Here is a 20,003-nt window from a genome sequence, read left to right as displayed (position 1 = left end):
AGTATATCACTCGATCCAGTGTACGGTATAATGGCGCAGATGCAACTGTCAAACACTTTCAGAATAGTCAACCAGAATTGAAAGAGAACGACGGGACTAAGATTTAGAATCTATTGTATATGTCATCTATTACTGTATATACCCGCAATATTTATACGTATACTGTTCAATAAATAGTATTTTACTTGCACGTTGCTCTGTTGTACCGAATATGAAATATGGTAGGAAAGTTATCGCAAGGAAATAGCATTTCAAGTCTAAGGTGCTGTGCTATACACACCATTTACTAGAGGTAAAAGGGTTACCCATCATCAGACATATGCGTATAGCCAGTAAGGCAATATAAGAGCTTTTTAAGTACATGTATATTAACTTGAAAAACTATCATTTTTAAAAACAAAAGGACTAACGATAATAAGCGTATTTCAATAGTTTTTTAGTTCCAAATGAACTTAAAAATTATCGAGTCATTAAGTAATTATATATACTGTATATATTTATCGTTGAAATAGACTTTCAGAAGATACAACATACGTATATGCATAGTGCTTTTAACCTTGAAGGTTTATTTCTCCTGCTTCTATGGTAATGTTGATACTTTCTAGCTTTATACTACATGAGCTGTAGTATGCACCAGGCTGTATCTACAATCTAGTCAATGTTAAAATACGGTACATTGTATAAACTACAGATCGATGGAAAAAAATAGTTTCCGATGTCTTATGTGCCGCTATAGTTTTGATCAAATACAGCCACATCTTTATGTATCTAAGCCAATTCGACATTTTAAAGGTACAGTACATAAAACAGATATAAACGATCTGTCCAATCTTTAAAATTGCCTTGTAATTGAGCACAAAGTCTGCAAGGCTAATTATAATTAGTTATTCTACTGTACTTTACAAAGTACAGTAGAGGTATAGTAAGCGAGAAGGATAATGCCTAAGAATGCTGTCGATTAATGAAATACCCATAATCTAGTTTAGCTTATGTAAGCATTTTCTACAGGGAAATACATACAATCAACGCTCGCCATGTGTGTGCATCTCAAATTATAGTTGACTTGTGTGCACCGTCCGTGATCTAGCATAGCGCGAAGACTTTCACTTAATCAGTTCCATAAGTGAAGCGGTAAAATACTAATAACAACCGAAAGATGCGGTTTGAAAAATTATCGAAAAATCAAAAACAAAAACAATTCAACAATAACGATGGGATGTTACTGTATTTTGCAATGAATAAAAGCAGTAAAAGTTTTTGGATACGTTAATTATTCAAATTAAAGAATTGAGACTAAACCTAAATATAGACAAGGAAATTCCAGCAATAAACAATACTGATGTTGTAATGTCGAAAGAAGAGTTCAGAATCGATGCGATATATTTCCATAAAATACACGTAATGACCAATTAATACAAGAAAGATTGAAAGTTAGAGCTGATTTACCGCAAATTTTTGATCCAAATTTCTTGTCCTGTCGTTGATATAGATCGTTCGCACAAAATTATCATCTAACAGATAGATAAATATTGCTGTAGCTTGAATCAAATTTAGCCATTACACTAAAAGATCATCAGGACAGACAGAGCAGTAACGTAATTACGTATTAACTTAAAAGTTATTCTACGATGGATTGTAGTGTGATTGAATTTAGAAATTGTACGCATTAACTGAATATATCCTGGACGCCATTTTCTGATTATTCGAACTAACAGTAATCCTATGCAGACTAGCCAAACGTTAAGTGCTGACATGTTACGCCCATTGGGCTGTATTAAGCAACGCGTTGAAGTTTCAAAACCATGTACAATCCATCGATCACGTAAAAGTTCGCTAACAAAGCGCTAACTCTACTACGTTGTGCATGCTAATTAATGGATAAGATGCCAATCTATCCAGTGAACACCACAAATGAATACTACTTTAAAGCTAACAATGTGTCAAAATAGAGTCGCAGAGTAGGAGAGAATAGTCGATTGATGATGTTGCTGCTGTAAGATATAGTATAGGTACACAGTAGACCAATATAGTGGCAAGCTTTTATTCTACTCTATGCTTTTAAAGCGTTGCCTTAGCGCGCAATATTGTACATGGAAATCATTCGACGAAAAGATACAAGTACACCACAGCGTGCTCGTCTAGTTTAAATTCTAATTCTAGTTATCAATATGATCCACACATCATTTAATTTACAATACAATTCATATATTAAAAAATGGGAGTATTCCACGCGTACCTTCAGTTTGGGCATTCGTAGTTCCATTTTTGCCACTCTTGGTCTCTTCCAGAGGTACTTGTTCTGCACCTTGAGAAGGTACTGACATTCTCGTAAAAATGATGTATAGCTATTTCAACAGTACGATATGAAAAATCTAAGTACACATTGACTGTACTGAAAGCGCAATCGAATCAACACGATCGATGATAAAAGATAGATACAGTTATGCAGGATAAATTTGTCGAAGCGATATTATCGTCAGATTGATTATAAAAATGCCAGACTTCAATGTTATGGATAAAAAATCAATGTTTGACAATCAATACGGTGACATCTACTCAATTGTACACAATTTACTATCGCTATTGGTATATACTACCGGAGCGATTTAACCTTTCCGCTTTCAACTCCACTACTGTACTAGAAAACAACAAGTAAATTGCCTATCGAGATCAATTCTCAACGTGTATCGCGGGTAGTGTGGTTGGATAATATACAGTAGGGTGGAATACTGTAGAATGAGTCAAATAGATATACAGTATAGTGGCATACAGTACCACCGATGCATACAAAGTTGCTATGGCCAACTTTTGATTTGACTAGAATAGTCAAGAACTGGGCTGTTGTTACCTTTGATACCTGCCCATTACTGCCCATGGTGTATCGGGTCCGATCCGTTCCGATCCGTACCGTACCCAACCACAGTACTAGAGGGAAAAAACAATCATCGTTCCTCATACTGAAACACATCGTAAAATACCAGGGACTTGGAAGAGAGTATTTCTCGCCTGACACTCCCTTTAACAGTAACATACTGGATATGGTAATACAGCCACAGCCCGAACGGGAAAAAATGACCCCTATGCACTAACTCGATTCGTAACACGGGGCCCATATTAGCCCATGCAAATAACCCTGTGGTACACAGCAGTGAACTAGTGTGGTGGATAGTACCATAAGACTAGGATGACCCTATTTTACGCCTCCTTGACAACGCCTTAGTTACTTCATCATTGACGTACGTATTTATTTCTTACTAAATGAAATGTAGTTTACTGACTGGGATTCTTTCGTCGAATGGAATAAGCTCAGTAAAGAAAGGGAGCTTATAAAGTCTTCTTTACTACTGTACCACCAATAATTTTGTCCCTGATTGTACTGACTAAACCAAAGCATATTATAGAGAATTATAGTCCTATACAATCAAGGCCTGTAAAAACGCAAACGATATCAATTTGTTGTAAAAACTAACTAATCCATACAATTTAGCCACTTGGCCATACGTCAAATAGTCATTGATCATACTGTCATACTGTATAGAGAGAATCTCCTATACTACAGTGGTAATATTAAACAATTCATATTGTGACTCACTAGTTCATACATTTGTGGTCACTGTGCATCATTTACTACTATTTATTATCAGTCGTAGAGCAGTAGAAATACTCGGCTAATAGCTACCATGAATGCGTGAATTATAATGCCACTCAGTTACAGCAGAATCGTATAACTATCATACAATACATACTCGTATACAGATTAACTGTATATGAAGACTACCTGAGTGAAAATTGTACTATACAGTCCATTGCACTAGCGGAAACTGAATTATGTCATACAACATAACAGGAAAGGATGTTATGAAACACATTATGGTTAAACTTATTTATGATTTACTATAAAATTTGAACTTAGTCATGATCAAGATGTCTCAAAAATTTCAAAACTAGCTCATCTTATTCTTACGTTCTTCCACGATCAAACCCAACGTTACGTTCTTTCGGCCTAGGAGGTAAAACCGGAGATTGCGGAGTACAAACTGCAACTAGTTCTAGTAGCGAATTTATAGATAGATTTAGATTAAGGCTAAAGTTTCCTACTACGATAAAAAGTCAATCGGCAGTTGCAATGGTAAAATTAAACTCGTATGTCTTGCTTCATGTGGATGGAGTAGAGTTGTAGTATGAAGAATATGTAACTATTACTATCGCAATGAAAGTTAATACTCACTGTCAGTAGTCTCAGTACTCTCTAGATTACATCGCTATTGTAATTAAATATAAAATTACATGAATAATTAACCAGTTAATTAAATTAACAGTAAATATTTAAATAAATATAAATAAAATAAGGTGAATAGGAAGCAATGCCACTCCTTTATTAGTCTCTTGTACCGCCCTCACATGGAGGCAACTAGCAGCAAGGACCAGACGTACATACAATCTAGTACATGAGTTTCACTATCTAGTAGTACTGTACGCGTATAACATAAAGTACAGTCGCAATAGCTGGAGGCCATGAAGTTATAGCATAGACTACAGTGCTATATTTTGATTCATTTACTGGTATATACCGCACAAGTATAACAGAATTACAGGCTGCTCGATCAACAAAATTTAAAATTCCATGATAAAGTTAATTTTTGCCTTACTTACTAAGACAATATAACATCATATGTACGTGTATTACGCCTTAAACTTACGACTTATTTGTGAATATTATGTTGTATAGTCCACGATGATCTACAAAATTTGACGTATATCCACTGAACATTAAATTCTCGTTCACGGCCACGATTGAACTCGGTTGTGTGACTTGTGTCAACGAACGGTAAAGTACTGTATTTAGCACATTGTGAACTACTACAAGTCCAATAACGCTGAGCTACCGAGGGGAACTTACCTTTTATTAAATTATGCATTATAAGATTATTAGTCTGCATTACTATCCGGCTATATGTATGCATGCTGCCTACTTCGATTTCAATTAAGAGTATAGATTGCCTATTAAAAACGCTAGAAATAACGAAATTTTTGTTTGAATGTACTTACAGTTGAACTAATTGCATTATCTGCATATTCATCTTGCGACTCCAAATAACAGTGTAAAAGAGTACACAGTCAAATTCTTCTTCTACTAAAGAGCACATTACATATGATCGTAAGATCGTTACAATAAGTAGTAGCGAATATTTATTGAATTTTATACAGAAGCTAATTGCATTAAATATAAACGCAATTTTAGACATGTAAAAGTGCAATATTATAAAATTATAAGAGACAATCCATAACCTTCGTTATGATAAACTATTAACAAATTAATTCGCAAGCTACAATCTTCTTGGATGAACATGTCATTGGTATCCCATATGATATCGTCATAAAATAATAATTTATCGATCGATAGCAGTTAAATTACATTTACTTTATATTATAAAGACTTTCATGATGTAGTTTAGTAACATAAAATTCGCTTTTCTTCGGTTTACTTTCAGCATATACATTTATTAAGAGTATATGTTTACGGCAAGCATTAAATTCAATCAACAAAATCAAGGTATGCATATACTAATATTCTATACGGCTAGCTACATAGTAGCTTTAAATTTTCGCTGATATCCACTCTAAGTTATACAAAACGATTTCACGATAAACCGCAATTATCAACCAAAAGAATCAATTGAACTGACTAAGTTAGTAATACAAATGTTATCACTTTTACTAACATTGATCCATATAAGAAGTCGATCAAATCAATTGTACCAACAGTAAATACTATTTACTGAGCAAGTTACTCCATTAAATATCATCATAAGTCTATTCAAGGAATAATCTTAGTCTTTAATTCATAAATCAGCTTCCTTCTTTTGTACTATCATGAAATCTACGCTTTAAGCTTGAATCGCATCAGCGCTTTTCCTTACGTAGTTTTCGCTCACAATATCATCTGAAAATTGATTATCAGATTCTTCCGTTGAAGGCTTTGAAGCTTGCGAAGAATCGCTTATATACACGGGACTTTTTCTACCGTTGACAACGTCTTCATCAATAATTATCTCTACAATATCCGATCCAGGTACTTCAAACATTGAATCCAAAAGTAGACGTTCCTAAAGAAAAATAAACATGAAATTAGATACTAACATATTCAAACCAGTACTGAAATTAAAACTAAAAATCTTTCTGATTTACCATGATAGAACGAAGACCACGCGCTCCAGTTTTCTTTTGTAGTGCCATTTTGGCGATTGCTAGGCACGCCCCATCTGTAATAGCCAGTTGCACCTACCAAATTAAAGATACAATCAAGATTACAACAGTATTCCAGAATATCTAGCCATATTAAAAACTCCAATAAGATATGCTAAATTACATATATCGCATTAACATAATCTAAGTTATGTAATAGAATAGAGTAAACCTTATCCATTTCAAAAAGAGCCTTGTACTGTCGTAAAAGTGCATTTTCAGGCTCTGTTAAAATTCGCATAAGGGCTTCTTCATCTAGGCTTTCTATGTGACAAAGCACGGGAAAACGTCCAACAAACTCAGGTATTAGCCCAAAATCAATCATATCTTGTGCTTCAACATCAGACAGTAGTAAATCTCTTTCTTTCAAGTCTTCAATCGAACTTTCGATAGGATCAGAAGCAAGACTTGCTTCTGCAGCAGCACGCCTACCAAGTTTCTGTAGCGATGGGGCGCCGAAGCCTAAAAACTATCGCATAAAGTAGATAATGTTTCAGTTATTTATCAATAATTTAGCAGCTGTACCTTCAAAGCACTATCAAATAATTCGTAGCATATTAACCTTTTTATGCTTCCTACGAGAAACTACACGGTCTAAACCATTAAAAGCTCCAGAGGCAACAAACAGGATATGAGTAGTATCGACAGCAAAACTATTAGCATCACCCCTCATCTTTCTTAAACTTTTTTCAGGAACGTTAACGATCGAACCTTCTAACATCTTCAGTAACCCCTAATATTGTAAGATAAAAAAATGGTTATAATTTAATGTTGTCGTAGTCAAAAGTGATTACAGCTTATTGTTCACATATAACTGTATCCAAACATGATATACATAATAGATAACTCAATTTTTGAAGGTGTATTTTCGACTCCTATTATAACAGTACCTGCTGGACACCTTCTCCACCAACATCACGTAACTGATGTATTCCGGGAACACAGCCTATTTTGTCTACTTCATCTAAAAAAACTATACCCTGTTGAGCCCTACTAACGTTATAGTTTGCATCCTAAGAAATTGATAGACAATCGTTAACCATAGTAATAAAGCTATGAATTCATACCTAATACAGTCCATGCAATTAAAATGCACAATGAAATAACCTGTAATAGTTTTCCTATAACTGATTCTATGTCTTCTCCTACGTATCCAGCCTGTGTTAGAGTAGTACAATCACAAATAGCAAAAGGCACATCTAGACATCTAGCCAGAGTCTGAGCTAATAATGTTTTTCCTATCAAAGAGAACGTTAAACACATTCATAAGCTACGAAATTCAATCTAAATAGACAAAAATATTCTTCGTTCCGGAAAATATAACAAGTTCTAAATGAAAATAAGGAGCGTGCATAAACATGCCTGAACCAGTAGGTCCAAATAGAACAATATTACTCTTCTCAAGCTTTAGTGCAGATATATTGTTATCTAATAAATCTGTTCCATTAATTGGAGTCTCTTGTTGTAGCTGATTAGTCTGAGTGGCATTACGTCCTTGTGAAGTATGTTGCATTAAGAAGTTGATGTCTACAAGCAAACGGTAAGGAATTAATGCTAGCTTAAATCCTTCTAAAAATTGAATTCAATGCTAAAAAATAAGCGTGAAGCAATACCTCTAATTTGCATCAAGTTGCCTTGATCTTTAGTTCCGTCAGTTTTTTGCTTCCAGTTTTGTTTATCGAATGCGGGCTTACTTAGTACAGGCAAATTATTGAAATATAAACGCTTGTAATGATTGTAAACTGCTACAGATAATATTCTCTTTGCTCTTTCTTGACCAACAATGTATCGACACAAATAATCATAAATCTGTAGTAAAGCATGTAAGCATATATTACTAGCTAATCTAGTAATCACAATACCGGTATTTTTATTAAAATAACTAAAGGAATTAGTATAAAAATTTTCACTTAACGACGATAATCTACAGCTTCATGACACACTCACACACCTTTCTCGGAGGTGGCGGCTTTTTTAGCATTTCCTCTGGCGGTTTAGCTTTAGCGCGTTCATCATTCACTTTCTGCTGCTGCTGACTATCATTTTGCAGTAAAAACAAATGATTACAGCTGTTGCACTTGACAAATCTATTGGAATCTAAATATAACGATAACGTTGACGAACATCAATAGTAGAAAACCAATTATTAATACAAAAATGTCAAGATCTTATAGATCTGTCTATTAAGTTACTATTATAGCTAGCGCACTCACAACAGTATTTTAATATCACAAAAATCTATCGCTTAATATTTTATGGCTGAAATATGTCGAAAGTGATTATTTCACTTACTGTACTAGATACAGTATTTGAAAATATTGCTATAGCGTATAGCAAATGCCTGTTGACATTTAGAATGAGCTTATCATCATGATTGGTATAGATGAACTATTATACAGTACAAGCTCATAGCTTTTTAGCAACTATAGAGCGCTTTAACAAATCTTACTCCTACTGCTGTAAGCTCCGGAAGGAAATGTATAATGCAATATGTTATAAACGTATTAGAATGTAATACTAAAACAATCATACTAATTTATAGTATATTTGATCTTAAAAAGCCTTTCTTACATATAATGATGTTTTTACAATTGTTGTACATACGTGCATCTATTAAAGCATCTTATCATTGACAGATTACAATCATAAAAGGTGAGATGGTAACACTACGATACAACAGACATCAGGCACTCTAACATCACTTACATGCAAAAGGTTGCATAACTAAGCAAGGATCACCACACTTGGGGCATGTCGTTGTAGTTTTGCCAGAGCCATTGCGACTGTCACTGTTACCTCCGCCACTGCCAGAATGAGAGGAAGACTTGCCAATATTTTCATTGTTTCCACCATCTGTTGCACTCGTCGACTTAGCCGATGTACCCGATAGGAAAAGACGCTGATATTTTGGCAGATCAGTGCTTATGGTGATGTTGCTCTTAAAACCTAAAGTAAGAAGTCATTGGATAAGTATCTACCGTATCGCTAAAAGCTTTTAGCAATGGCATAATGCCTAGTTAATCCAGCCTGATAAAAGCTATCATTTCATTTATTATAAAGTGAACATAGGTAATAATTAATACAATCTTAACCGCTACAAATAAGTTGAATCAAGTCAAATAATATCATACAGTAATTTGTTATTATCATTACTTGACAGCAACGATACGGTAATTCGTAGACGGTTTATTTTAGAGAGAGGGATGGTTCTAGTTCGTACGTATTAACTTCGCAAAAAAATTCTATAATTCAATTCAGTGGGTATTCGTACTTTTCGAATGATTATAAGCATGCAAGGTGAATCAATCATTCACAATATTCGGTAACAACTAAAGTATGGTGGATAGAGCTATCATAGCTTGTGGACAATATCTATAAGCACAGTTTTTAAAGTACATACTTATTGCTAATACACTATTGCATACGTATACTGCAGTAGTCATCCACATAGAAAAATTTTTAGCTTTTAACTCTTAATTCATTCAGCACATGAACCAAGAAATTTTAGTCCATATTAGTATTTAATAAATACAAAGCTTCTAACGATCTAAATGTAATAATTTATATATACAATACAAATTTTATAAGTTATATTGTATTGTTACAGTATCACTCTTAAATCAATAAGAAAACTAATAAACAATTAATTATAAAACTGTAAAATCTCTTGTGCTTTGCTATAGTACTGTATCTTATCGTCACGATTTGCAAAGTACAGTGTTTCGCCATGCCTACTGACTCCGCATATACTGTATATCACCATCATTTATACAGTAGTAAACAACAGATTAGTACAATAAAAACATAGGATTTCGAAAGACGCTGATAAAAGACTTTGGTACGGTGAGTAGTACAGTGTCGTCTTGTTGCCCAGAAAATATGCTTTTAACTGCTATAGCGGCAGAATAGAATATTTTTATCACTGCCACACTTCTTAAATCGCAATATACTGTACCTGTAGTAGAAATTTTAAGGATTATTATTATGATGTGTAAGTAAATCGCAAAGCTACTACCTGCGTAGTGTGAGGAACTGAGGCACGACAACCAATAGTCGTCTGCCTGTCATAACATAACGACAGAACTAGCCAGCTGTACTGTAGATACATCAGTGAAATCAAATCGTTCAACTGTGTGCATGTAATTCCACATTACACATGAACGAGCATGATACAATATAGCTCTAGCTATCTACGGTAGTCCATGCGTATCTTATTCAAATCCGAAACTGCCTGATTCAAACGTCCGTACAGTACTGTATACTATTTCAACTGGCATACAGCTCTTATACTGTAAATTTGTACTTCTGACAGGAATTAATTAATGCATTATTAACTATTATCATCAACATCTCCTACTCTTAGTCTTAGGTTCAATATCCATGTTGACCCTTAGGTTCGATAGATTGTTAGGAGCTAGTTCAAACATTTTACGTAGTCGTTATAAAGATATAGTGCTACTACAATCAGAAATGCTTACTAAGCGCGCGACCCTACGTTAGTTAGTACAGTGCAACCGTTGTGACAAATCGATATTCGTCGATATAAGTTTCTCCGTGCTATATTAATACTTTCTTGGGATCAACTTCTTGTACTACAGTTATGTTATCAACTCACATTAAACTAGATATGTAATTATAATATGGTTACAGAGAATCGAAACATTACTTTGATAGAAATTGCGTAGTCTACAAGATCCGAACTAGGATCACATCGAGTTGTCTGAAAATCATCACTGTACAGTACAGTACTGTACTGAGAACAATATAATAAAGTAGAATACTATTGTATACAGTTCCACAACTTCATCTCTGCATAAACAAGAATCTTAGTAAATAAATTATAAGCTATGGGTAAATCATAATTAAACTTATATATGCTTTCACAGACATCAGCACCGACATTATAAACCAACCTATACGCAATCGATGATGAACAACAGCCGATAGCGTTAAGGATCGTCGAATGATCGAAGAAGTCAACGAAAATTGTTGCATCATACCGCCTTGGCATCTTGCAATCATTAAAATCATACTTTGAGTAGTTTATAGATAATTTTCCTTGTGGTGGCGATTTTCCCTAATAGTATCTTTCGTCCTACTAATAAGAGGATTATAATTTAGCAGAATCGAACTACTTTGTAGTTGACTATATGACTTAAATTAAAAACACTACTAACGACTAAACAGTGCAGAGTATAAATCAAAGTATGACATGAGCGCCAGTGACTATAAACACTGTACAGTACTACTGAATGCTATTTTATCGTGTGCATGCAGCAGTACAGTACTGCACATACAGTATAGTGTACTGTACATGTACTTGGCTAACAAATAACAATAGAAAAAATAATAATAACAAAACTCCACTGTATTGTACAGTACCACGTACTGTACTGTACAGTGTACAGTACAGTGGGACATGGGATAGGTAGCGTCTGCTGCTTCCGGTTCTTGCACACAATGCAGAATCGTAAGCACGCTACTTTCCATAGTTGATATACAAGTATAAAGTGCTGTATGTGCACGTGTACTAATAACATCCATAGAACACCTGGTACAAATAGCTCAGCAAAAGCAGTGTACAGTACAGTACTGTACACTCGTAGACAGTGCTTCGCTGACTGTAAAGTACAGTATAATACAGTATCCTCCATGACGCAAACCATGAACTCTCGTCTCCTTTCATCCAAACAGCCTGCTTAGCACAAGAGATCACAGTTCTTATTCGTGCTCAGCAAAAAGCAGAAGCAGGCTTTACCCTTTCTTCAGATAGCCATATTGTCACGCTCTATCACAACGTCATAAATGCTGACACGATCTCAGTCGAATTCTCCGATGGCACGATTTGTGTACAGCACTCTGTATGACTCGGTGTCGATTTCGGATTGTACAGAAAATCCACAGTGCTGTACAGTACTGTACTGTACTGTACGAGAAGAATAACACAGACAGGATACTCCTTTGGACGGACGGACGTTTAGTCAACAGATTGTGTCCAACGCTTGGTTATGACAGTACAGTACTTTACAGTAGTATGCAGATAGTCCATTCTGAATTAACTGATTTTTTCTAAGTAAAGTAATATTACAGTACATTGTATTCCATTGGCTGTTACTAAGCTCTACAGTATAGTACTGTATTGTAATTGGAACTTTAGATTATAAATGTTATTAAATTAACTTACTGTAACACTGCACGAGTGATTTAGAAAACAGACTCGGAAAATCCACACTGAGTGACTATTTTTTAACATTTTTTAGTACCATTTACTGTACTGTAATATGCATGGTCCGTCCGTCTGAGGAGCGTTCCAGTTCTAGTGGTCCAGTGGATCACCAAGCCAACTTAGGCCAACTTACGGTACAGTACAGTATTACAGACATTTACTGTAAATTTAATACAGTACGGTATAGTGATGCCTGTAATGGCTGCTGGTCGATTCTCCATTAGATTATGGCGAAATTATCAAACGCGCCAATCGCGCGTTCCTCTTATAAAATTTCCTGATCGAAGAAGGCTAATCGCTGATGAAGGTATACAATGTAACTATATGTAAATAATATTTACTGCATATACGCTTGCATGCGTATTTCCTGAATAAAATCTACCTCTGTTGACTGCAACATTCCTGCTTACGTAGGTTGCTATGTGATGGGTAGCACGTTAAGTTAACTTCATCTTGTGTACTGGACAATGCCAAGTTGGCGTGTACTTGATTTAAACGCTTATAAATAAAATCTATTATATTTACTGCGATATAATAACTGTAAAACAATCATTATACATTTGCATACCACTAAAACTGATGACAGTAACTGAACAAATTTCTTTTTACAACACAGATTAAGATTTATACGTACTGTTGTGATCGTCATGAAACCAACCATGATTGCCTATGATATACAGTACAGTACCGTACACCATACAATACAATAGTATGTACAGTATAACACTACAGTGCATTTTTATCAGGATCAAATCTTCGGATAAACTGATCCAAAATATCATTTAACCCTAACGGAATAATCTTCCTGACTTTTACCATTACCAATACATTAATCTTGTAATCTGACATATTTTAATACTTAGCCTCAGGTCAAACAATGAGCAGTATGGTAATGTTATTAGCACTTAGCTGAATAATTAATAATAACTATAATTACATAGTTACAGGAACGTTCACATCGACACAATCATTCGAACATATTGCATACACAGTATTGCATCACCTGTAGGAATGTATGCTCGCTGCTTAAATGTTCCAATTATGCATAAGCATATCATCATAATATTATAGTCCACATTCTGCTGTATATCTCTGGATTACATCTATAATTACAATAGCTACTATAGTAGATATAAGGTACGCGTGCTGTAATTAAACCTACCATTAGAAAAAAGAAGGTACTGGACAGAATATCTGTTACTCAATTACTATACTTGTACTAGAAAGAGATTCCTAGTAGTACTAGCACGATAAAATCCAGGGGTGTCAATAATTCTTATCAAACTAATGGTAGTAAAAATGAAATTTGCTGTAGCATAATGATTCGAAATATACAGAACATATAGAGTGGAACATTTTTCTATCATACATGTGTAATACTTCTGTGAATAAACTGTGCAAATACGGTATACGCGTATCAGTCCCGAAGTATCATATTGTACATTACGCAGCAGACAGGAATACTATTACTAGACTATGACTTTGAAAAGAAGGTCATTACTTCAGCATCCTAGTACTAATTAGTTAAAACGAAGAAACCACGATTTTTCATGTAGCAACAAACATCCAGATATATCATATACCGGTTCATATTTTATCCCAAAGTGTACTCAATCGACCTTACTTGCCATCAGCATCATACCGATTCAACATTAGAACGAGACAAACATTAATTAATTAATGATTAAGAAAGCGCTTGCTTTTTACTGTTAATAGGTAAAACTACTGTAAAAATATCCAACGGTAACAAACCATCGGCAGCTATCTCCCCTTCAGTCACTCCTTCTTCAAGTAGGACTTTAGCGTCAACCATCAGTGTTGATGCAACTTATTCAAGGAAGTTATTGACAGAGGAAGAAATCGACGCAATTGAGGTAATGACGTTCTATCTTAATTATGAAATCTAAGTATATATAAAACTCATTCTCTCATTAATAATTGATTAATCAACAAAAGGAATTATCTAAGCAATGTAACAAACTAGTCATTACAATGACCGTAACCAATTTTGTGGTAAACTTACAGAGCGGAGGTTCCTCTACCGTTTACTAGATGGCAAAAGAAACAAAATCAACTGTTATTAATCATGGTACCCCTCCGAATGTGCAGCAGTCTAAATTCGAGAACAGCAAGCTTTTTATTAATGCGATCACTTCGAATTTTTTGCTCTCAAACTTGATTGTGATACGTATTAAAAATTATGTAGTAATAGTAGAAATAATAAATTATTTGCTACGTTTATGAAGTAATATTTAAAATATAACTAGCGGTATGCGCGTATAGTATAGCCATTGATGCCCAGAGGTAACAAGGTGACCTCAGAAGTGTTTATTTTATATTGTCTTGAAATTTCTATTGTTGTTTATGGATAACCGTAATGTGGAGGATACTGAAACCAATCATATTCGCAGACAACGAAAACTTACGGAAGATCTTATTATTTTTATTAATGCAAACAGTGCAATTTTAAATATCTTCGTACGCTATACAAGCATTCGCCAAAATACGTAGAGCATAAATTTTTATATATCACGATAATAAAGTCTTTAAAATACATTACACAAGAGCTCGTCGCTTCCTATATGCCCTAAACGAGAGCATCAACCGTTTATATTAAAATTTCTATCACCTACTGCAGCATAAGATAATAAAGCAGCTAGGATTATGATCGTTTTTGCATCCACAATAAAACAACTGCAACTATTCTTCGATCAGAAGTATTCATAACATCTATGATAGAGTATCGCTGATGTTCAACCTATATTAAGCTTCGCTTATTTCATTAACTAGACATCTTAAAAGCCCAAGCATGCTAGCTGAGACTTTCATTACATTATACGTATCAGTACAGTCCGTAATATAAACGCTTAATAATTGCTTAATACGCTGTATTACTTTTGTAATTATCATTATTTAAGATAAGATAAATCCTATTAGAAGACGAAGAAGCTACATAATTTTTGATAAATCTAAGCTAGTTTTTTCAGAATCATGCTTACAAATGAGATAAAGCTCTAACGTTACAGTCGGAAAAACCAATTGTTGCTATTAATAATCATTAAATTGATATACACTTATTATAGACAGTATTTTATCAGTACTTAATCGCGACTGAATAGTATACTTATAGTAAAAGATTAGCTGTGAGACGTGCCGGAACCGTCGGAAAAGCCTGTACAGGATTAGTAGCTAAAACTTCAATAGGAAGGTCCCATATTAATGACTCCGTTTCAACTTCACTAGGCCCTTGCCATGCTTCGTCTGGTAAGTGTTTTCTACCATTGTATTCACTGTTAGCTAGGTCATGTACACTGATAATGAATTCGAACCGCAACCTCCAGCGTAAAGTTACTAAAATTGATATGTAAGTAGTCAACACTTTAGTTAGATAATTACCAATAGTAATGATTATGCAATAATATGTGATACTTTACCAAGACTACTATCGAATCCAGGGGTTACGGTCAGAGGAACTGGCAGAATAAAATGTGTATTTACAGTAGATATACAGGCTTCGGAAAATCTAGAGTATGAGGCGTTTACGGATCGACTCTGAGAACTATGCTTTAAACACTCTTTCCTGACCTCCTCCAAACTTTGTAAAACGACGGTATACTGAAAGTACATAGGGTTTGATTGATCAGATAACATTTCAGAGAGTATTGACTAATTATCACATATAATATCAACTTCAAACCTGTAAACAGCTGACTTGAGCCTCAGCAAAATCAAAATAGCCTACAATGTCTTCTCCCAATCGATAAGCTACTTTATAGAGGATAAATTTACCAACCAAACCACTTTTACTAGTTATAGAATAGCATCCTAAAGAGATGATAATTCAATAAAATGAGCAATCAAGATAAAGTAATATCATGGAAATATAAAAAAACAATAAATACATCATAAATTGTCAAATGCAGACTGAAAAATCTAAACGTCCTACCTAAATTTCGTCTAGAAGCTTGAATTGAGAGTACTTCTAGAGCATTATCAAGAAAGGAACTCTCCTTCTTAAGGTGGCTAAGAAATGGATTTGTAGGTATTTCCGTAGGTTCTGTTTCCATGTATTGTTGCATATCATCTACGCCTATGGGATAGTGATAGCCAAAGAATAAGTTTATGGTAATGTAGCCAACACTAACTAGCTCATGTACGTTTTCGGAATACTTATGATCAACTTAAAATATCACTATCACTATAATGATACCACTTGTACCTTTTAATATGACATTACACTACAGTACTAGGTAAGCAACTACCTTACGTATTCATAATATTTACCGTTGATATTTATAACTCTCATAGGTATTCTCAACAATTTCATAGATGAATGTAATTTCTGGAATCCAATGCTCAGTTTGTATGCGTATTTAACATTGTTACCACGATAAGACGGAGGACAATTATAAGGTAATGTTTCTACGTAATGAACTACATACAAAGTCAAGATAGCCATGAGTGATATCAAGTATTACTATTGGTTAAATGAAATAGTCACTTGCTACTTACATGTTTTTGAAACACCTGGTCCCAGGATCAAGTCACAACATAACACCTGTGGTTTACTTAAGTAAGCAGAATGGCCAGCATCACCTACAGAAATTAGTCAGCTACTGTTTAGGTATGCACACCATGAATATAACACTGTACAATCGAATTACACTTTAACGAAATTCGAAATATGACAGCTTATGCAGCACACGCACACAACCACTGGAAGCGTTTAATTACTGTAAGCCAAAGAATTCCATGAATGGAATACTGAAAGCTATATTTAATTAAGGAGTAATAGCTAGCGGAAGCCAAGCTAGAGCTGTAATATAGGCGTTCTTGTGAATGAAGGAAGCGAAATACTTCAGGAATAAATATTCATCTGCTAACTCGTTTCTTATAGTTACTAAACGTAATATCTACCGTACTGTTATCATACTTCAGATTTATCACGTTTTCACTACAATATTAGTATAGTATATAGTTATAAAGAAAGTCAGCCAATAGTAAACTTACTTGAAAATAGCGCATGAAAATCTGTAATGAAACAGCTAAGAATAGAGCAAATTGAATTTGCAGTGTTCAGCGTAAATTATTATGCTTTACTATTATAGTATACTACTACTTATAGCAAGTGGCATGCGATACAGAGATAGAAAATTACGTAGTTAAATTAATGTATGATGGATCAGGCATAATCTGCGTTCCTCTTCATCGCTTTTGTTGCGGTGAAAGCAAGCTACATTGTAATGTTACTGTTGCACTAGTCATAGTGTTGCAGTTCAAACAATACCTTTAGGCAATAACAACTTCCATATGGATGAGCCTTTGGTATTGGAATTAATAAATTAATAAAATCAAGCATTAGATAGGGGAACATCATCATTATTATTGTACCGTATCTGTCAAAAAACTATTACAAAAGTTCGTAGAAACGGTATAAGTAACGCAATTATATTTGGTTAAATCGATGATTCGATCAATTATATAATTCACAGCAAAGTTATCGTACTGTATGAAGTAGCAAAAGTAAGATGTAACACCTACTCAAATGTACAGTATGTAAATAGTACAATGCATGGTGGGCATAGTAAAAATAAAAGTAGTCCTCATTTAGTGCAGACTAAACAAGTGCTTCATAGTTAAATGAATCAAATAGCTGTTGAAGTAATAGTATGGTGTCTTAAGATATCTTATAAGAATCTGTGCTCTCTACCTAAGATTTATTTATTATTATTGCATAGTATAAATGAAGACAAACAGGGATTGCTAAAAAATGCGAGGGACGAAAGCCTGAACAATGCCATACGGTAATTCATACTGTACTGTACAATCATTCAGGTCTCATGCTGAAAATGTCATTGTAAAATACTGCAACAGGAACAGCATCTATTAATAAATACGGCTTTAGGCTTCGTTTTTACGTACTAATGAAACAATTAGCGGTGAATCGGTGTATATGAAACAGTGTAGAATATACAGCATTCATAGGTATGCTGATAAAAATGTATACGTATGGCTTCAAATAACTAGATGTACAGTATTCGTTTGAAGATAGTTATCGTACAATAATGAATTCACCACCTCATAAATCAGCAGCTGTTAAGTAAAGTCACCGTGCCTTATTCAGTCATACAGTATTAATGACATTAAGAGCGTTTGTAAATGTCTTACAATTTACGTCTATACTGTAGAACCAATATCCAATATTGTGCTACACCTTGATTAACAAATGTAGACTAGTCCACAATAAAGCTTACCGCACAGTGTAGTTATTGCTTCTTCTTTGAGTAAGTAGTATAGTACAGTGCAATACCACTATATTTTACACTCACGCTCTTTAATTAATATAGAGAGCATTAGGGCGATTACCTCACTTAGTAGTTTAAAAATAACGTTTCAATTGCTATAATTACTATTTTCTACGTAAAAGGCAATCCTATTTCCTGTGTACGGTAAATGTGCATAAAGCCGTAAACAAAAAGTCCCTTCATCCCAAACTTACGCACTATTTTAAAGGGAGTATCACAGTACAACACGCAACCTTGATCCTTGCAATGCAATATCAACTACTTAAGCAATGCAAGCTGAACTACAATGTAACATACAAATATACGCGTACGTACGTTTTAGTCAAGTAGATCAAAAAATTTACCTCGGTTTGGTGCAAAGTAAGTACCAATATCTACTGCTTGATCTGAATTACGCTGAGTATTTTTGTATTCTTGGGGTACATTAATCCGAGATTCATTAACAACACACTGACAATGAATTTGAGCAGTTGACCAAGCTAATCTTTCAACTCCAGTATCATCCTTATTATCGTTATTGAACAAGTTGATAGTACTTTTAACATTGTCCGATTGAGCCACATTTGTCAAGGTTATAATGCAATGCAACTGCTCTCCAGCTACATACACGTTTCGACCGATCAGAGACGCTTTGACTTCGATCATCTCGTTTCAGGGAAGACGACGTAAATCAACCACAGGAGACATTTTCTACAGTAGCAAAACTAAGCCAAGTTTAAGTATGCTGTAATACCGCTTTACCAAGTCTTCCATACCGAGAAAAAGGAATCAATCCAGTCAAAAAAATTCAGAGATCCCAAGATCCCTGTAAATTAAATTGAATTAATTTTTTCAAAACTGATGCTATACCACGCTACAGTGAAAGAGTTTACAGTTTGTAGCATTAAGGTACAACAACGTAGCCTGTATGTACTTCACCGGCAGTAATATTAAAGCGATTTTACAGATAATATGATAATCACCAGTATACAGCACAGTATACTATATAATGTATATCTACGGTATATGTTACGTATATACTATATAATTAGTGTTTGTTCACTGATTGCTCACTCCTTACGAATCAATCACTCAAGCGAATGCTGTACTATTTCAGTATTTGGCTACTACACTAGTAGAACGAGTCAGTAATGGTAAAATAGTATCAGAAATACGTCTGGAAACCTTCATTAATAATACTGTATACAGTACAGTAAAAGTCTAATGAGAATGGAAAAATAGCTAGA

At 34.4% G+C, this 20,003-nt stretch overlaps 2 protein-coding genes across 2 annotated transcripts; both read right to left on the bottom strand.

The window, feature by feature from the left end:
- Positions 1-5,888: 5,888 nt before the first annotated feature.
- On the bottom strand, positions 5,889-9,975 carry TRIADDRAFT_50037 (uncharacterized protein; the record flags this gene model as incomplete). The annotated part of the gene is made up of 11 exons (XM_002110449.1): positions 5,889-6,107; positions 6,190-6,282; positions 6,419-6,715; positions 6,809-6,979; positions 7,137-7,259; positions 7,354-7,484; positions 7,615-7,740; positions 7,860-8,055; positions 8,198-8,343; positions 8,953-9,099; positions 9,933-9,975. The coding sequence occupies 11 exons, from the start codon at positions 9,973-9,975 to the stop codon at positions 5,889-5,891; spliced, it is 1,692 nt and encodes a 563-aa protein (XP_002110485.1).
- A 5,446-nt stretch (positions 9,976-15,421) lies between these two features.
- TRIADDRAFT_54544 (uncharacterized protein) lies at positions 15,422-19,422 on the bottom strand (the record flags this gene model as incomplete). Its single annotated transcript, XM_002110448.1, has 6 exons — positions 15,422-15,517; positions 16,170-16,297; positions 16,419-16,562; positions 16,757-16,906; positions 16,985-17,068; positions 19,122-19,422. 6 exons carry the CDS (start codon positions 19,420-19,422, stop codon positions 15,422-15,424), a joined length of 903 nt encoding a protein of 300 aa, XP_002110484.1.
- Between the last annotated feature and the right edge of the window lie 581 nt (positions 19,423-20,003).

The sequence above is a fragment of the Trichoplax adhaerens genome, genomic scaffold (genome assembly GCF_000150275.1).
Source record: "Trichoplax adhaerens TRIADscaffold_3 genomic scaffold, whole genome shotgun sequence".
Taxonomy (NCBI): Eukaryota; Metazoa; Placozoa; class Uniplacotomia; order Trichoplacea; family Trichoplacidae; genus Trichoplax; species Trichoplax adhaerens.
Note: the sequence above shows the minus strand (reverse complement) of the source record. Positions and strands in the feature narration are given on the sequence as shown.